The sequence below is a fragment of the Erinaceus europaeus genome, chromosome 15 (assembly GCF_950295315.1).
Source record: "Erinaceus europaeus chromosome 15, mEriEur2.1, whole genome shotgun sequence".
NCBI classification, from domain to species: domain Eukaryota; kingdom Metazoa; phylum Chordata; class Mammalia; order Eulipotyphla; family Erinaceidae; genus Erinaceus; species Erinaceus europaeus.
Window position 1 is genome coordinate 83,847,804 of NC_080176.1, and position 17,074 is coordinate 83,864,877.

Genomic DNA, 17,074 nt, shown 5'->3' on the forward strand with positions numbered 1-17,074 from the left:
AGTTAACCCAATTACCAAATAATGTGATGTTAACAATAACTATCCATTGTCTTCTTGAACCCTAAGACAGCAGGAACCTCAGATTTCCACTATAGAGCCTAAACTTCCCCCAGTCCTGGGACTCTAGGGTAGGGCCCACTTTCCCATATGCTTCTCCCAATTCTTATTGAATAATATTTGCATCCGCTGATCGCAACCTAATCAACACAGCGAGTGCCACCCCAGCATGCTTCACTTCAGACTATGTCCAGAGACTTCAGGTGTGGAATGACAACCCTTCAGCTTCATCACTCAGGTGAGACCTTTCCTTTCATAGTATTCCCTAATTCCGTTCCAGGTGGTTCACTTCCTAACAAAGTCCCAAAACCTAGATATAGACCAGGTTCCAGGAGATAGAGCATATGTCCACAATCTAGTCTTTTAACACATTGGCACAAAGCCTCATCTCCACTTGATTGGTGTTTAGGAAACACAACAGGATCTCAGTGTCTCTTCCTCCTGTCCTTTTCTCTCCTTTTCCAGAATCCTTTGCTTTGCTACAATATGCTACATCCAGGCCAAGTTTCACCTTATGTTTTCTCTTATTGTTCTTTGTTCTTAAGTTCTACCTATTAATGACATAATTTGGTATTGGTCTTTCTCTTTCTGGCTTGTCTCATTCAAAACAATGCCCAAGATTTTAAGGACAGAAACACAATTTTATGATTTTTTAAAGAAAAAAATTAAAATATTTATTGAATAGCAATAGAGAGAAATTAGTAGAGAGAAAGAGAGAGACAAGAGGGAATCAGATAGCAGGAGAGGGGAGGGTATGGGGAGAGAGGGGGAGGAGAGGGAATGGGAAAAGAAAGACACTTGAACCACTGCTTAACCACTGCTTAACCACTCAACTGTTTAACCCTCAACATACAGGTGGGGACCAGGGGCTTGAACCTTGGTCCTTTCACAGTGTAACATGTGTGCTCTACCAGGTGTACCACTGCTTGGCACCTTTGTAATTTTAACAAATGTGTTTTCATTCTTCTGTTTTGTTTGGTTCAATTTGGTTGGGTTTTGTTGGTGGCAGAGAGCCAACCCAGGGTTCACACATTCAAGGCATTTGCTCTTAGAGTGAATGATATTCCAGGCACATAAAGATCTTTTCTTTTCTTTCCTTTGTTTTTTCTTTCTCTCTCTTTCTTCCTTTGTGTGTTAGAAACAGGGAGCAAAAGATCACATTGCACCTTAGCTTCCTTCAATTTGGTAGGGGCCAGGCTCAAGCCTGATAAAGATTTTTTTTCTACAGTGATAATTCTGTTGACCTTGTGTAGCAAACCTTAATTAAAAATGAAGCTTTATTAAAAAGTCCAATGATTGCAACTTAGAAATTGATATCTTGTATTATAATTAATAACATGAATTAGAAGATCAATCACTTTCTTATAGATTTTTTTTTCCTGCTTCTTATAAGAGACTAAGAAAGAGCAAGAGAGGTGCCAGGTGGTGGCGCACCTGGTTGTCAGCACTTGCTCACATTACAGTGCACAGTGGACCCAGGTTCAAACCCTTGGTCCCCACCTGCAGGGGTAAAGTTGTGCTGAAGCAGGGCTTCAGCTGTCTGTCTCTCTTCCTCTGTACCTTCTCTACCCCTCTCAATTCCTTTCTGTCTCTATCCAATAATAAATAAATGAAACTATTAAAAAAAAAAAAAGAGGGTTAAGCACATGTGGCATGAAGTGCAAGGCCTGGAGTCAGGATCCCAGTTTGAGCCCCTGGCTCCCCATCTGCGTGTGGGAGGGGTGTCATCATTTCACTTCAGGAGCAGTGAAGCAGGTCTGCAGGTGTCTGTCTTTCTTTTCCCCTCTCTGTCTGCCCCTCCTCTCTCCATTTCACTCTGTCCCATCTAACAATGATGACATCAATAACAACAACAACTACAACAACAATAAAAACAGTAACAAAGGGGAAAATAAATAAATTAATTAATTAAAAAGAGAAAGAAGAGAGCACTATTAAACTCTGACTGATGATGGTGCTGGGATTTGAACCTCTGGGCCTCACACATGCAAATTATATGCTCTAGAATACAGTGCTGTCACATTTATTTTTTGAGATTTATTCTGAAACTTAACTTATTTTTTGAGATGTATTATGAAAAAGGAGATAAGTGGCAAAGGAGGACATGGAAGAAAAAGAAGAGAAGTAGCGAGAGCAGAAACTCTGCTGGTACTCCCGTGGAGGGGATCCAGCCAGGGGGCAAGACACCTCCTTCACCGGCTCTTAGGGACTGTGTGATCCAGAAAGGAGGAGTCTGTTGTTAAAATTCGGCGGCTCCAGCTGGGTTAGCTTCACAGGCGGGTAACAGAGACGACCAGAGACATACGGCTGGGCAGAGAAGCTGTATTTCTTTATTCAGGAACAACGATTCATAAACTAAGACAAACTAATCACCAAACAGAACTCTGCTGTCTCTTTGCGGCGGTGCAAGCACTCTCTCTTACTCTGTAATTCAGGAACTCTGCAACTCTTCAACTCCAACTGTCGAACCCTGCCCTCTCGCGGGGTTCCTAGGGGCGGGGCCAAGCGGGCCCGCGAAACTAACTGGACTGATCCAATTCTCTTAGTGGGGGAGAACTACCCAATGTAAAGCATACAACAATTCCCCCTTTTCTTTTTAAATAACTATAGTATCAAGGGTGTGGGGTGAACAGAAACATATCTAATACAGGCATTTTTAAAAAAGAAACTGGCACAAACATGGAGAAACATGTAAGCAAGTAACAAGAACCAGTGTGCTGCCAAGGGAAGGCCTGAGGGGGCTATTTCTGCCTCTGTGGGCTAAACTTTATCAGCTTAAAAAAAAACATTTCTTGCCTCTGGGGGCCTACTTGCCTCGACGGGCATTTGCATGGGGGCGGGGAATGGCCTAGAGTCCCAAAGGCAGCTGGCTGCAATTTACTTACTATGAAACAAAACTTGTTATTAGCATATTTCTAATAGAGTAGGAATTATAGAGAAGGTAATGGAGAGTTTTACATATCAACAAGTCTATTTAACCTTTTGTTTAGACCAACTTAGTTAAAATATATTGATTGTTAACTAATTTTTATCTCAGACTTTAAATGTAAGTTAATTTTATCTTTATGAGAATTACGTTGAAAACCTTTTTCATTTAACTTTGTCTAGTAAGAATTTAGCCTTAAAGTTACTGTTTACCAAACTTAAAGTTACTGTGTGGTGGCATCGGGCTCCTGCGTGCTGGCATCGGGCTCCTGTGTGGTTGCATCGGGCTCCTGTGTGGTGGCATTGGGCTCCAGCGTGTTGGCATCGGGCTCCTGTGTGGTGGCATTGGGCTCCAGCGTGTTGGCATCGGGCTCTTGCGTGGAGGCATCGGGCTCCTGTGTGCTGGCGTCAGCCTCCTGCAGGCTGTCGGGCTGCGGGGCTGCGGGTGCGGTGTGCGGTGTTGTCTGGGCGCAGCCAGCTGGCTGGCTGTTTGAACAGGTGGAGACAGCAGCTCCGCGCCTTGCCTCACGCCCGCTGGCTATTCCCGCTGGCTGTTCTGAGTTCGCCCGAGTGAGTGGAAACCACAGAGTGGTTCAGAGATAAATGTTCCAGAAACAGCAAAACAGTCTCGTGAAGAAAGAGCAGAGGCCTTTGGAGATCTCTTCACAAGCAGAAGAGAAGGCCATAGTACATAGGTAGCCAAATTGTCTTCACTTATCTGAGAGATGTGCAGGTCAGGTCCATGTGGGCGCCATTTGTTGTTAAAATTCGGAGGCTCCAGCCAGCCGGGCTAGCTTCACTGGCGGGTAACAGAGATGCGGAGACATACGGCTGGGCAGGGAAGCTGTATTTCTTTATTCAGGAACAACGATTCATAAACCAAACCAAACTAATCACCAAACAGAACTCTGCTGTCTCTTTGCAGCGGCGCAAGCACTCTCTCTTCCTCTGGAACTCAGGAACTCTCTCAGCCTGGAACTCTGGCCTCTCTTCAACTCTCCAATTGTGGAACTCTCTAACTCAGGCGGGGTTCCTAGGGGCGGGGCCAAGCAGGTCCGCGAAACTAACTGGACTGATCCAATTCTCTTGGCGGGGGAGAACTAGAACCCAATGTAAAGCATACAACAGGAGTCGCGGAGTATTCTGGTACAAATACTCATTTATTTGGATATGGGTACAGGCTTTTATACTGAGTTAAACAAAGAACATTTTTCACATGTGTCAGAAATGACAGGTTTCTTAAAGGTCAGCTTGCCCCTATGGTAGGGGGCTGGTATGACAAGAATTGATGAGATACATAAAGGTCAAAATGGTTAGTCTCCATGATGCAGGCAAGTTAATCATCCAAAGGCATTTGAGAGAAGCATAGGGGTTAAACCAGTAAGGTGAGGTAGAGAAAAGAAAAACTTGATGTAAATCATACATATCAAAGGGCACAAGGAAATAGGATTTGGGGTTTCTCACTGTCTGGTGTTAGAGGTGTATGATAAAGTGTGTTCTCCTTTATGGTCAAAAGGTGAAGTGGATGTGTGAACTTTGAGTGAACCCTAAAGCAGGCAGCCATTTGGCCTGCTGCTTGCAGGGAGAAACTAAGTGTGATAGGCTTGTAGGCTTTCTGCGAGCTTGAGATACTAACAAGGGGAAACTGAGTCTGGGAGACTTTTCCCTCTTGGCTCATCTCTATAAGGAGAGAGGCTAACAAGTGGGGTGTCTTTCCAGACCTCCATCCAAGGATGGGAGAGCTCCCCTAAGTTCTATCCAGCTTTCACATAGTCTCACAGAACTCTTCCCATAACATGGTGCCTGGGATTCAATCTGTCACAGCTGGGACTTCAGGCAGTTTGGTGTTCTCACACACCGGTGTTTTTTTCGTCTCTGATGATGCTGCTTTTTTAAAGACATTTCATTATGGGGTGAGGTGTTGGTTCACGTCTTAGAGTACACACATTATGGTGTACTAGGACCTAAGTTCAAGCCCCCAGTTTCCAACTGCATGTGGGAAACTTCTGCAGGTGTCTCTATTTTTATTTGCTTGTTTTAAATATTTTATTTGTTTGATTTAAATGAGAAACAGTTTCAGAGAGAAAGATGCATATGCATAGAGAGAGGTCAGAGCACTGTTCAGCTCTGTTTTATGCTGGTGCTGGGGACTGGACCTGGGACCTTAGAAGCTTGGGCAGGAAAGGTGGTTTTTTTTTTTTTGCATAACTATTATGCTATCACCCCTACTATGGATGTTTCTGTTTCTCTTTCCTTCTCTATCACATCCCCCCTTCCCTCTCAAATTCTACAATATCAAATAAATAAATCATTTAAAGATTCATCTTATTTATTACATGAGAAAGAGTTTCTCCTGAGTCAGAGACAAAGAGGAGACAACTAGAACACCGTTCTGTTACACACAGTTCTGGGGATTGAAGAGGGAGCCTCAGGCATGAAAGTTTGAAGCTTTACCAACTGAGCTATTTCCCCAGACACTTCTGCTTCTTCTCTGGGTGCCGTCATTCCAGCTGCTCAGAGCTATATGGTTTCAGAGCCTCCCATTCACCAGTGGACTAAGGCAACTCCATACCTGTTTTGCTTAGAAAACTGATAAAACAGTTTTCACACTCAGGGAAAAAAAAAAAAAAACTATAGCCACAGGCCCTTTGGAATATCACTAAAATATGCCTGCTCACTATCTACAGAAAGGAGATCCCCCTCCCCAACTCTTTATCTGCGCTACTCCTTTAGGTTCATGATTAATCAACAACCTCTTTGGCTTTGTATGTTAACTCTCTTTTCAGCCACCAGGTTCCAGATGCCACCAGAATGCCAACCAGACTTCCCTGGACAGACAACCCCACCAATATGTCCTGGAACTCTGCTTCCCCAGAACCCTGCCCCACTAGGGAAAGAGAGAGGCAGGCTGGGAGTATGGATCGACCTGTCAATGCCCATGTTCAGTGGGGAAGCAATTACAGAAGCCAGACCTTCCACCTTCTGCATTCCATAATGACCTTGGGTTCATACTCCCAGAGGGATAAAGAATAGGAAAGCTATCAGGGGAGGTGATGGGATATGGAGTTCTGGTGGTGAGAACTGTGTGGAGTCGTACCCCTCTTATCCTATAGTTTTGTCAGTGTTTCCTTTTTATAAATAAATAATAAAATATATTTTTAAAAAACTGATAAAAAAGCAGACAGTGTCCCTCCTCTTGGTGTATCTGCTGATTTAGCAGATAGACACTTTTCCTTGCACTTATTTTCACTTCTGTTTTTTTGACTCTTCATGTAGGGTGGATATGTGGTTTCTTCTTTTGGAAAACACACAGCGCACATGGTGCAAAGTGCAAGGTCTGGAATAAGGATCTTAGTTTGAGCCCCCGGCTCTCCATCTGCAAGGGGGTCACTTAACAAGTGGTGAATTAGGTCTGCAGGTGTCTATCTTTCCCTCTCCTTTTCTGTCTTCCCTGCCCCTCTCTTGATTTCTCTCTGTCAACAGAGATTTCTCTCTAGCAAAAACAACAGCAATAACAACAGTAACAGCGGAGATATCTCTCTAGCAAAAACAATAGCAATAACAACAGTAACAACAATAACAAGTGGACAGCAAGCCCCAAGGATAACTCTGGAGGCAAACACACACACACACACACACACACACACACACACACACACACACACACACAAGACAGACTGGCAGAGCATGAATCCTTTCCTCAAGAATGTGAAGCGCTGTATTGTCTGTTTTGTAGGCTAAGCCGCATGCGAATCTGCCTTCCGTCTGTAATGGTGGGCACATCTTATAGCCTCAGCTATATTCTCCCTAGAATGCTTTGCTCCCTGGTCAGAAGAGGTTGCCAGCCTTGTGACTGGATCAGATTTCATTCTAATGAGCGGAATTATTCTCTTCTTTTGAAAGGAACTCTTGGACCTCCAGCAAGCCTACCACCTGCTAAGTCGACAGCTCCAGGCAAAAGCAGCAGAAGTAACGTGTGCAAACCAGTGGGTGGATCAAAATGAGGCTGAAGTGAAGAAACTGAGATGCCAAGTGGAAAGATTAAAGCAAGAGCTTCACCTAAAGGAAAATGAGGTACTGGCCATATGGGCATGTGTGGGGTCAAGTCCAACCAGACTTTTATAGACTAGAAAGAGCGTTTGTTCCTTTACCAAGGCCTTCTCTCATTTAGGATTTTTTTAAAGAAGTCTTTTAACATTATAACATTTCTATTGTGTTCTAAACATATTTTAAATATTTATTTTCTTTATTTAGGATAGTGACATAGAGAGAGATACCTATTGTACTCTGTTCACCACTTTTGAAGCTTCCCTCACTCCCTGAAGATAGGGCCTGGGGGTTTAAACGCCTGGTCCTTGAACTTTGTACCACATGCACTCTACCAGGTGTACCACCACCTGGCACTTTTTTTGTTTGTTTTGCCATTTCTTGGGCTTCATCACTCCAATGTGACTGTTTCAGATAGAGAAAGACAGAGCCAACGTGACTGTTTCAGATGGAGAAAGACAGAGGGAGGCAGAATAGCGCCAAAGCTGTCCTCTGTGCAGTGAGGGCTAGGCTCATAGCAGGATTGTATTCATGGCAAAGCTTCTCAGATGAGCTACCTTGCAGTCTCCATTTCTGTTCATTTTAAAGTGGATCAGATGTTAAGTGTAAGGAGCGAGAAACACGGGTCATAAACAATGGGCTCAGTTTTGTGGCACTAATATTGTATTTTAAATGTGTTCTCTGTGGTTGCAAGCATCTTTTAGTGTTTACCCATGTGTGTCTCTGTGTGTAAACTAGTGTTTATCTGGGCCTGGTATTACTGAAATTTGGAACTCTAGATGCCCAGTCGCCATGTACCCAGCAGCACGTACAGGTTACAAAGGTCAAGGACCTGGGTTCAAGCCCCCAGTCCCCATCTGTAGGAAGGAAGCTTCGTAAGTGGTGGAGCAGTGCTGCAGGTGTCTCTCCCCCACTCTATCCAATGTAAATAAATAAAATAAAATATTTTTTTAAAAAACTGACGGTTTTCAATTTTCAGCTTTAAACCTAATTATCAGTGACACAAGACATAAGTTATGGTTGTATGTTTCCATGCATCTTCTCCACAATATGCTCTTTAGTGTTTAAAAGAAAGTAGGAGTCTTGTTTTGTGGGAGAAGGTGTTCAGTTGCTAATGTTTGTGAAGTGAAGGCGTTTCTGGAAGCTTGAGGTCTCAGCAGGGAGGGATTTTTAGCGACAATTGCAGAGAATCTCTGCAAGGCGTTTCTGGAAGCTTGAGGTCTGCAGCAGGGAGGGATTTTTAGCGACAATTGCAGAGAATCTCTCTCTCTCTATCTCTCTCTCTCTCTCTCTCTCTCTCTCTCTCTCTCTCTCTCTCTCTCATCTTCCCCCCTCTCTGAAAGCAAAAGTCCTAAAAGCCAAGCTGACTGACCGACAGCCTGACCTCAAAGGACAGCAGTTACTTCATATGATGTTACAATAAGTACTCCATGTGTTCCTGGTGGACAGTTTTTTTCAGCCCAAAAGTCTTGGACTGAAATAATACCAAAGGGCTGCACAGTTTTTGAATGATTTTCCAAAGGATACATTCAATAGCAGAATGCTTTTCACAGATGGAAATCGAATTTGTTAGTTTTTTAAAAAAAATTTATTTCACATGAGTAGTGTGTACCACTCCACTGCATGCAGTGCCAACAACTGAGCCAGGAGCCGCAGACATGTAAGTCCTGTGCTCTGACAGCAAAGATACTTCCCCTATGACTTGAAATTGAATTTTTTACATTTTTTTATATTTATTTATTTTCCCCTTTGTTGCCCTTGTTTTTTATTGTTGTTGTAGTTATTATTGTTGTTGTTATTGATGTCTTTGTTAATTGGACAGAGAGAAACGGAGAGCGGAAGGAAAGACAGAGAGGGGAGAGAAAAATAGACACCTGCAGACCTGCTTCACCACCTGTGAAGCGACTCCCCTGCAGGTGGAGAGCCAGGGGCTTGAACCGGGATCCTTATGCCAGTCCTTGCGCTTTGCGCCATGTGCACTTAACCCGCTGCGCTACAGCCCGACTCCTTTGACAATGAATTTTAACTTAAACTTTTCCAGTCAAAGCGACTGACTGAATTTTCTTTCTGTGATGACATGGCACAGAAGCAGAATCATTTGTCCTGTGCGTTTTCTCTCTTGTCCTTTATATTAATTAGCAGTAGGCTTCTGGTACATTTTTCCTCCCCAATGTGTTTCTTCTTATGAAAATATATCTGCACTATTGAATGCCATCTAGTGAAGCTGGACTATAAAAGAAGTGTCAAAAGAACTGAAAATGAGCACAAAGCCTCATGAAAGGGCCAAGGGAAGGTGATAGTTACACAGGTGGAGCTGTAGCATGTCCAGGGATGCCCCCCAGGCTTGACTACAGGCGCCAGAGGGCAAGCTCTGTAGCAGCAGGACTAGCTCTGGCCTTGCGGTAACTCTCCCCTCCTTGTCTGAAATGAAAAGCAGCCCAGGAATAGCGAAAATATGCATGTGTTAGGCCCTAGCTCAAAAAAAAAAAATACACCAGCATCTCAAGAAGGCTTAATTCTTCTTAGATCATACCTCTCTGTTTCTCTCTCTATCTCTCTCCTCTCTATCTCTCCTCTCCCCCCTTTCTCTCTCTCTCTGTGTATGTGTGTGTGTGTGTGTATGTGTGTTTGTGCACACATTGCATTAAAATTCAAATTTCTGTTAGAGATGGTGGGCCATTAACCTTACTATTTTGTCAGTAGAGCCTTTAAGAGATTACCTGAAACTGAAACATTGACAAGGGAAGTGTATAATCATGACAGGGTCAATGACATATTTGTTCCCAAACATCTGATTCAGCAATGTATTCATGGAATTTACAAAACAACCCATCATCTTAAAGAATGATCACTTTAGAAGCCTGCAGTGGTGCACCCAGCAGAGTACACACATTAACATTCACAAGGACCCAGGTTCAATCCTGGTCTTCACCTATAGGGGGGAGTCTTCACAAATGGAAGAGCAGTGCTTCAGGTGTTTCTTTTTCTCTCCTCTTCACTCATCATCTCCCTATTTATATGCTTATCAAATAAAAGAAAAAACATGATATTAATATTAATAGCCAGCTGAAGCAGCAGAATCTTTGTGTAGGCGCCAAGCCCAGTAATAGAACTTCTTGGAAGACTTAAAACACACTTAAGTTAGAAGCTGAAGAAATCAAGCTATGAGATAGTGCAGACTTTCATTTTAAGAAGAAGGACACGTGGGGGCCGGGCGGTGGTGCACTGGGTTAAGCAGCACACATAGTATGAAGTGCAAGGATCCACACAATGATCCGAGTTCGAGCCCCCAGCTCCCCATCTGCTGGGGGAGGGAGAGCTGCTTCACAAGCAGTGAAGCAGGTCTGCAGGTGTCTTTCTTTCTCCCTATCTTCCCCACCCCTCATATTTTCTGTCTGTCCTGTCCAAAAAAATTAAAATAAAATAAAAATGGCCACAAGAGCAGTGCATTTATAGTGCAGGCATAGAGCCTCAGTAATAACCCTGAAGGAAAAAAAAAAGAATATTTGATCTTTCACCTTCTGCACCCCATAAAGAATTTTGGTCCATATTCCCAAAGGGATAAATAATAGGGAAATTTCCAATGGAAGGGATGGGACACAGAACTCTGGTGGTGGTAACTGTATAAAATTATATTCATTACCTTACAATCTTGTTAATCATTATTAAATGCAAAAGGAAGAGACTTTTTTTCTCCTCAGAGAGAGATCTCTGAGGTCCTAGCTGAAGAAAGATACCAGACCATGGGTTGAGATGGCATCTAAACTTGATTTGATGCCCCAGTTATAGCTTACTTCAGAGATGTGTTATAAGAACCACCCTTGGGCTTAATTTATAATATTTTGAAAAAATTTTATTAGTGACTGACAAGATAATCAGATAATAGGGGTATAGTTACTTACCACTGCCACCACCAGAGTTCTCGCTTTCATAATCCAATATGGTGGAATATCACCTTATTTCTTGCAAGGTCTTAGGGATGAGTTGGCTACTTTTTTTTTTTTCATCAAGTTCACAGGTTTCAATCATTTGTATTCCACATATAAGTGAAACCATCTGGTAGTTATCTTTCACTTCTTACTTCACTAAGCATAATCTCCTGGAGTTCCATCAGTTTTTGTCTTGTTCTTAAATAGGGTCCTTCGAAGGGTCAGTTGTTACATATTCTTGCCTTTCTGGCACCTCAACTTATTAGTGTCTTCATACAGAAGTGGTTGCTTTGGATCAGTCTCTTGGTCCTTCCTCACTGTGCACCAGTAGGGATCAAGCTCATTGTATCATCTAACTTTATACAACAGTGACCAAGCAAATGGACTGTGTTCTGGTGTCTAGAAGTCAGAATACAGGCCTTTGTATAATTGTATTAATGTTTCCTGCCCTCTCTTGTGAGGGGAATGTGGCTCTCAATCATGCACAGTAGGCGTGGTCCTGGGGTTTGTTTGGCAAATAGAATTTGTGCTGCCTTCAAAAAGAATTTCTAAGATCCAGAGTTTCACACTGAGACATACTTCGATAATATTTCATGTTTGGAGCCTAGAAATAGATGCTTTGAGATAGGCATTCAACACACACACAAACACAGACACACACACACAGACACGCAGACACACACACACACACACACACACAGACACACACACACCCCCCTCAGTGTTCTGCATCTTTACATTCAATCAGCTGTTCACCATAGAGGATTGACCCAAAGCAGTAGGAAATCACATGGACTTTGTAATCTGAAATAATTGATTACAGTTGTCACGTGTTCTGTTTTACTCTGATTAAAGGTCATTACTGTTTCTGGTGACTGGGAATGAAAATATTCCTGGTGGAAATAATAAGGCTTTGCATTTGATGTCAGTGAACATTCCTACACTTCGGCTGATCATTGAGAAGTAAAGAAAATTCTGTCAGTTTCAAGGCTGCTTTTCATTTTATAGTAGCAAATTCTTCAGATTGCAATTAGTTGAAATTAATGTTTAATTGGAACTGTCAAATACCATCTTGTCATCTCCTACAAGTCAACAGATTTTAAATAAGTGAAAATGAAATATTAATTCTTTATACTGTAGAGAGAAGAAGTAATTGGAGACTTAAAGAAAACCCAGTGTCTGATTAAGGAAATAAGTAAACTTACAACCTAACCCTCCTCCTTTATTTTATCTTATTTTATTTTATCTTATCTGATTTTATTTTATTTTATTTTTGCTGGGCTGTGTCTTTCAAGCATACTTCATCCCCAACCCCAATTTGGTCCAGATATATGTGAGACAGTAAACATTCTTTTCCCATGTTAACGATGTCTTTCTCTGAAGATATGTGGATATTGAGCCCACCAAGAAAACTGAGTCTTGACAGTCTGAAAAGACCTTGCTGTGGAAGGAATAGTAAATTATTTTTCATAAACTGGGCTGTACTTAACTCAAGTAGTTCAAATCAGTCTGGAAATAGTAGGGCAGGTTGAGGGTGTCCACATCATGACCCCTTCCATACTGTTTGTTTCTTTTTTTTTAACTTTTGAAATTAATTTATTTTCCCTTTTGTTGCCCTTGTTGTTTTTCATCGTTGTTGTAGTTACTGTTGTTGTTGTTATTGATGTCATCATTGTTGGATAGGACAAAGAGAAATGGAGAGAGGAGGGAAAGACAGAGAGGGGGAGAGAAAGATAGACACCTGCAGACCTGCTTCACCATTTGTGAAGCGACTCCCCTTGCAGATGGGGAGCTGGGGGTTCAAACCTGGATCCTTATGCTGGTCCTTGTGCTTCATGCCACATACGCTTAATCCCCTGTGCTACAGCCCAACTCCCCATATTGTTTGTTTCTAAGGAGAAAGGTAGACTCGGGAGGGAATTCAGCCAGCCATAATCTTAGGTCGGAGGGTTGGTGGGCTTTTGCTTTCCCCTTTATCATCCTGCCTGTCACCCAAGTCCAACTTTATTCATATAAGAGTCCTGAGGAGGAAATGATGTAAAAAATAAAATCCAACCAATCTGGAATTGTTAAATAAAGTAGATTTCCAACCAGGCAATAGGACCTCTTGTTAGGCTTCAACAATGTTATACAATGGCAAATTTTAATGTGAGGCTTCATTAACAGACAGCATATGTAGGATTACACATATATCCACTTTATAACACCGAAGCACCCTCATTTCCTGGTCATAAATTGTCAGCTGTTTTTAGTACTGCCTGTCCTTGAGTCTTTTTAAGTTCTCAGAGGATTCTAATATCTAGTCAAATGTCAGAATCACAAGTGCAGTGAGAAAAGGCTGCCACATTTAGACTCACGCTCATAACTGTGTCCCTCTTGAATGCAGTTCTACATGGTGACAGGTTTTGCCATCAAAGCATAAATAAAATAACTTGCTGCTGAAGAGAGACCCTCATCTATTGTAGCTGGCCCATTAGTATTGGGAAATGCAATATTTTCATAAATCTTATACTTTTGAAATTTAAAAGAACAAAAAAATCACTTAGCTAGAAAGATTAAGATACTCTGAACACTGTATGGTCACACTGAAAAGTGTTAGTGTTTTAGTGTTTTGCTAAACACTTTGTCAGAGTAGCTTTGCACTTAGCAATTATCACCTTATTATTACAGCTTAGCTAATTCTGGCCACACATTTTAATGCCTTCTGGTGTCAAAAAGGTGATTTTTTTTTCAGTGTCTGATATCATGAGCAATGATAAATGTGAGAAACATTTGGTTTAAACCAACAGAACACTCATTATCTAAATTAGCATCTGATTTTTGGGGGGTGGGAGGGAGGTCTTTATTTGGAAAGACACAGAAGCCTTTTCTCAGCCCTAAATACATTTTGGTAAAGTTCTCATTAATTTACACCCTGTAAATTTTAAAGGGGCATGAGAACAGTGCTATACTGAAAATTGCATTTATCTACGAAAAAGATGTGGTAAGTGTCTCAGGTGAGATGGAGAAAAGGGCAGCTGAAGGTTCACATGAGGACATAGTGGTAACCACAGACCTAGGATCTGAACCAAACTGTAAAAGCCTGATGGTTCATTTAATATTGATTGCTTTATGACCTCTGTCAGACATTACAATATACATCTGCCCAAGAAGAGAGCTTTATTATAGAGGGAAAGATTTTATTTCTAGAAACTACTATATAAATTTTTTTTTGAAAATTACATGAACGGTAAAGCTTGAAACAAAAGCAACTACAGTTGCAAGTGAACATACCTTGTAGTTCTCTTAAAACACTGTTAGATCGCTAATAAGAAAAAATTAAAAAAAAAAAAAGAGCAAATGCAGGTAGTTGGGTGGTAGTGCAGCCGGTTAAAGCGCAAGTGGCACAAAGCACAAGGACCCGCATAAGGATCCTGGTTTGAGCCTCCGGCTCCACACCTGCAGGGGAGTCGCTTCACAGGCGGTGAAGCAGGTCTACAGGTGTCTATCTTTCTCTCCCTCTTTCTGTCTTCCCCTCCTCTCTCCATTTCTCTCTGTCCTAACCAACAATGATGACATCAGTAACAACAACAATAAAACTACAATAATAAAACAACAAGGACAACAAAAGGGAATATATATATATTTTTTTAAAGGATGGAAATGCAATGGGTACACATATAGGAGACACAATAGGAAATAGGTCACAATGTCAAAATCAAAATGGCAGCACTCACAGGAGGCAGCAAGCTTTTCTCTTGTTTTCCTTCCACCACTTAACGACTACTTGTCATCATGTGCTTGTTTTAATGATTGAATGTCTGACACCCCAGCTGGAATCTATAGCAAGAAACACCACCATCTGTGCCTGAACAGTGCCAGTGCACAGTGGAGTTGTATGGGTATCTCTTAAAACAAAGTCTTCATAGACAAAACACCATGAACAAAAGTCCAATCTCCACTCTCAAGATCACTGAATCTAATTACATGCATTTCAATGTGGGTGGATGGCTTGAAGATCCTGATCATCTGCAAACACCTTTCTCATTCTCTCTCAGGGTAGCCCTTCTGTTGTTTGTCTTTTCTCATCTCTAGAACTTGATCACAATTTGAACCCTTCTTGGAGGTCACCTTGTCCACTAAAATTTTTCTGAGTTACATGGGGTTGCCATATGTTTCCTATGCTAGAAACTGAGTAAAATCAAAATATTTTACTTAAATTCATGTGTTGGGCTTAAGGTCTAGACATTGACTGGAAGTGAAAAGAAGAAGAGCCTGGCTGGAGAGGTTTTATCAAGAAAGTTTCCTCAGAGCTCTTTTTTTTTTTTTTTTTTTTTTTTTTTTTTTAGAGTTTAGTTATATCAGAAGAAAGCAGAAGTTCAAAGCAAGTTAGCCAAGTGTAAACAATTCAGGGAGATGTTGACTCTGTGTGATGCCTATCCTGTACCAGGACTCAACCATACAGACATGCTGTCATCAACCCTACCTACTTTTCATCCATCCAGTCATCATGACCCTCTGATTCATAAGGGGTGGTTATCTTCAGAAAGTATACGTCAGGCTTTTGCCTATGGGAAATTTTCTCCAGACCCTCCTTTCCCTGACAAAGAGCATGCACTCACCTTGCTTTAGGACACTGAAAGCTAGAGCTCAGTTCCCATTTCATGTACAAAATTCAATTGACTCATAGCCATTCTCTTTACAGAGTCCTTTCTAAGATTCTTTCATTCTTTGTTCTCAACATAAACACTTTAGAGAAATCTTATTTGGCAGACCACATCACTATACAGCGTGAACATAATGATGATGTCTGGGATTGAACCTGGTACTGTGGCTCCTCAGGCATGTATACCCAGTGTCCTGGCTTAACATTCAAGCTGTTTAAGCAGATATTGTATGGAAAAAATAATCCATTATTGCCCTCCCCTCTTAATTCTAGAGAGCATTAGATCAGTCTCTAAACCGTGTGTATTACATATCAATTATTCTTTTAATATTTAATATTTTAATCTCTTTCTTCATTCTACTCTGTTTTTGTCTATTCACTCCTGCCATGGAATAAATGGAAGGGTCATCGACCTCATTTGTTTTTACAAATATAGGAAGCATAGAAAAATATAGTGGACAAAATAGCAGAAATGACACCTTACTTTCTCATTTTTAGTGCTCTGGTAAGTGAGAGTTGTTTCCATTTCAATTACTTGACACTTTTATTTGTCCATGCAAATTCTTTCTTGTTTATCTCTAACTTTCTTTTTTATTATTCCACTCCTCTCCATCAGCAGTAACTTAAAGGGAGTGCCATACATCATTTTGCTCCAATATGCTGCATACTTTGTCCTTTGTTTTGTGTGTGTCTCAGGTCTGCTCTGTTCCTAGTCTACTGCCCCAGGAATTTCCAGCATGGAACCACAAGGGAATAGGTAAAGGGTGTTTGACACAGGATGTTTCTGGGACTTACAGATTCAGGAGAATGGACACATTTCTAAGTGTGCCTCTGCAGTGGACAGACCATTTCTTCCTAATCTGTGACTGTGATTGAACATTGTTAGAAAGGCAAAAGTCAGATCCATTCTAGATTTAGTAATTTTGTACAATGTATGGTAGAGTTATAAAGATAAAAGAGTGGTTTGGTATATTAAATCAAAGTAAAAGACTCTGGGGGGGGGGCCTTTCAGGTCCTGGTGCAGGATGGTGGAGTAGGACCTAACTGGGGGGTCAGAATGTCTTAAAGAGAACTGAGAAATTGTACACATGTACCAAGAACTATATTTATTGTTTACTGTAAACCATTAATCCCACCAATAAATGCATGTTTTAAAAAAAGATGAGAGAATAGGGTATGAGTTAGGAGGGAACCTTGGGGAGTCGGGCGGTAGAATAGTGGGTTAAGCGCACATGGCGCAAAGTATAAGGACCAGCATATGTATCATCACCTGCAGGATTGTCACTTCACAGGTGGTGAAGCAGGTCTGCAGGTGTCTATCTTTCTCTCCCTCTTTCTGTCTTCCCCTCCTCTCTCCATTTCTCTCTGTCCTATCCAACAACGATGGCATCAATAATAACTACAACAATAAAACAACAAGGGCAGCAAAAGGGAATAAATAAATAAATATTTTAAAAAGACAAAACCTTGC

The 17,074-nt window shown here is 41.5% G+C and overlaps 1 protein-coding gene across 3 annotated transcripts in view; it reads left to right on the top strand.

The window, feature by feature from the left end:
• The window catches only part of CCDC102B (coiled-coil domain containing 102B), a 264,105-nt gene that overhangs the window by 225,236 nt on the left and 21,795 nt on the right, over nt 1-17,074 (top strand). For all 3 annotated transcript variants that reach the window (XM_007524081.2, XM_060174023.1, XM_060174022.1), the window contains one exon: nt 6,886-7,056. In XM_007524081.2, the coding sequence (XP_007524143.2) occupies nt 6,886-7,056 (171 nt within the window). The remainder of the gene's footprint in view (nt 1-6,885; nt 7,057-17,074) is intronic.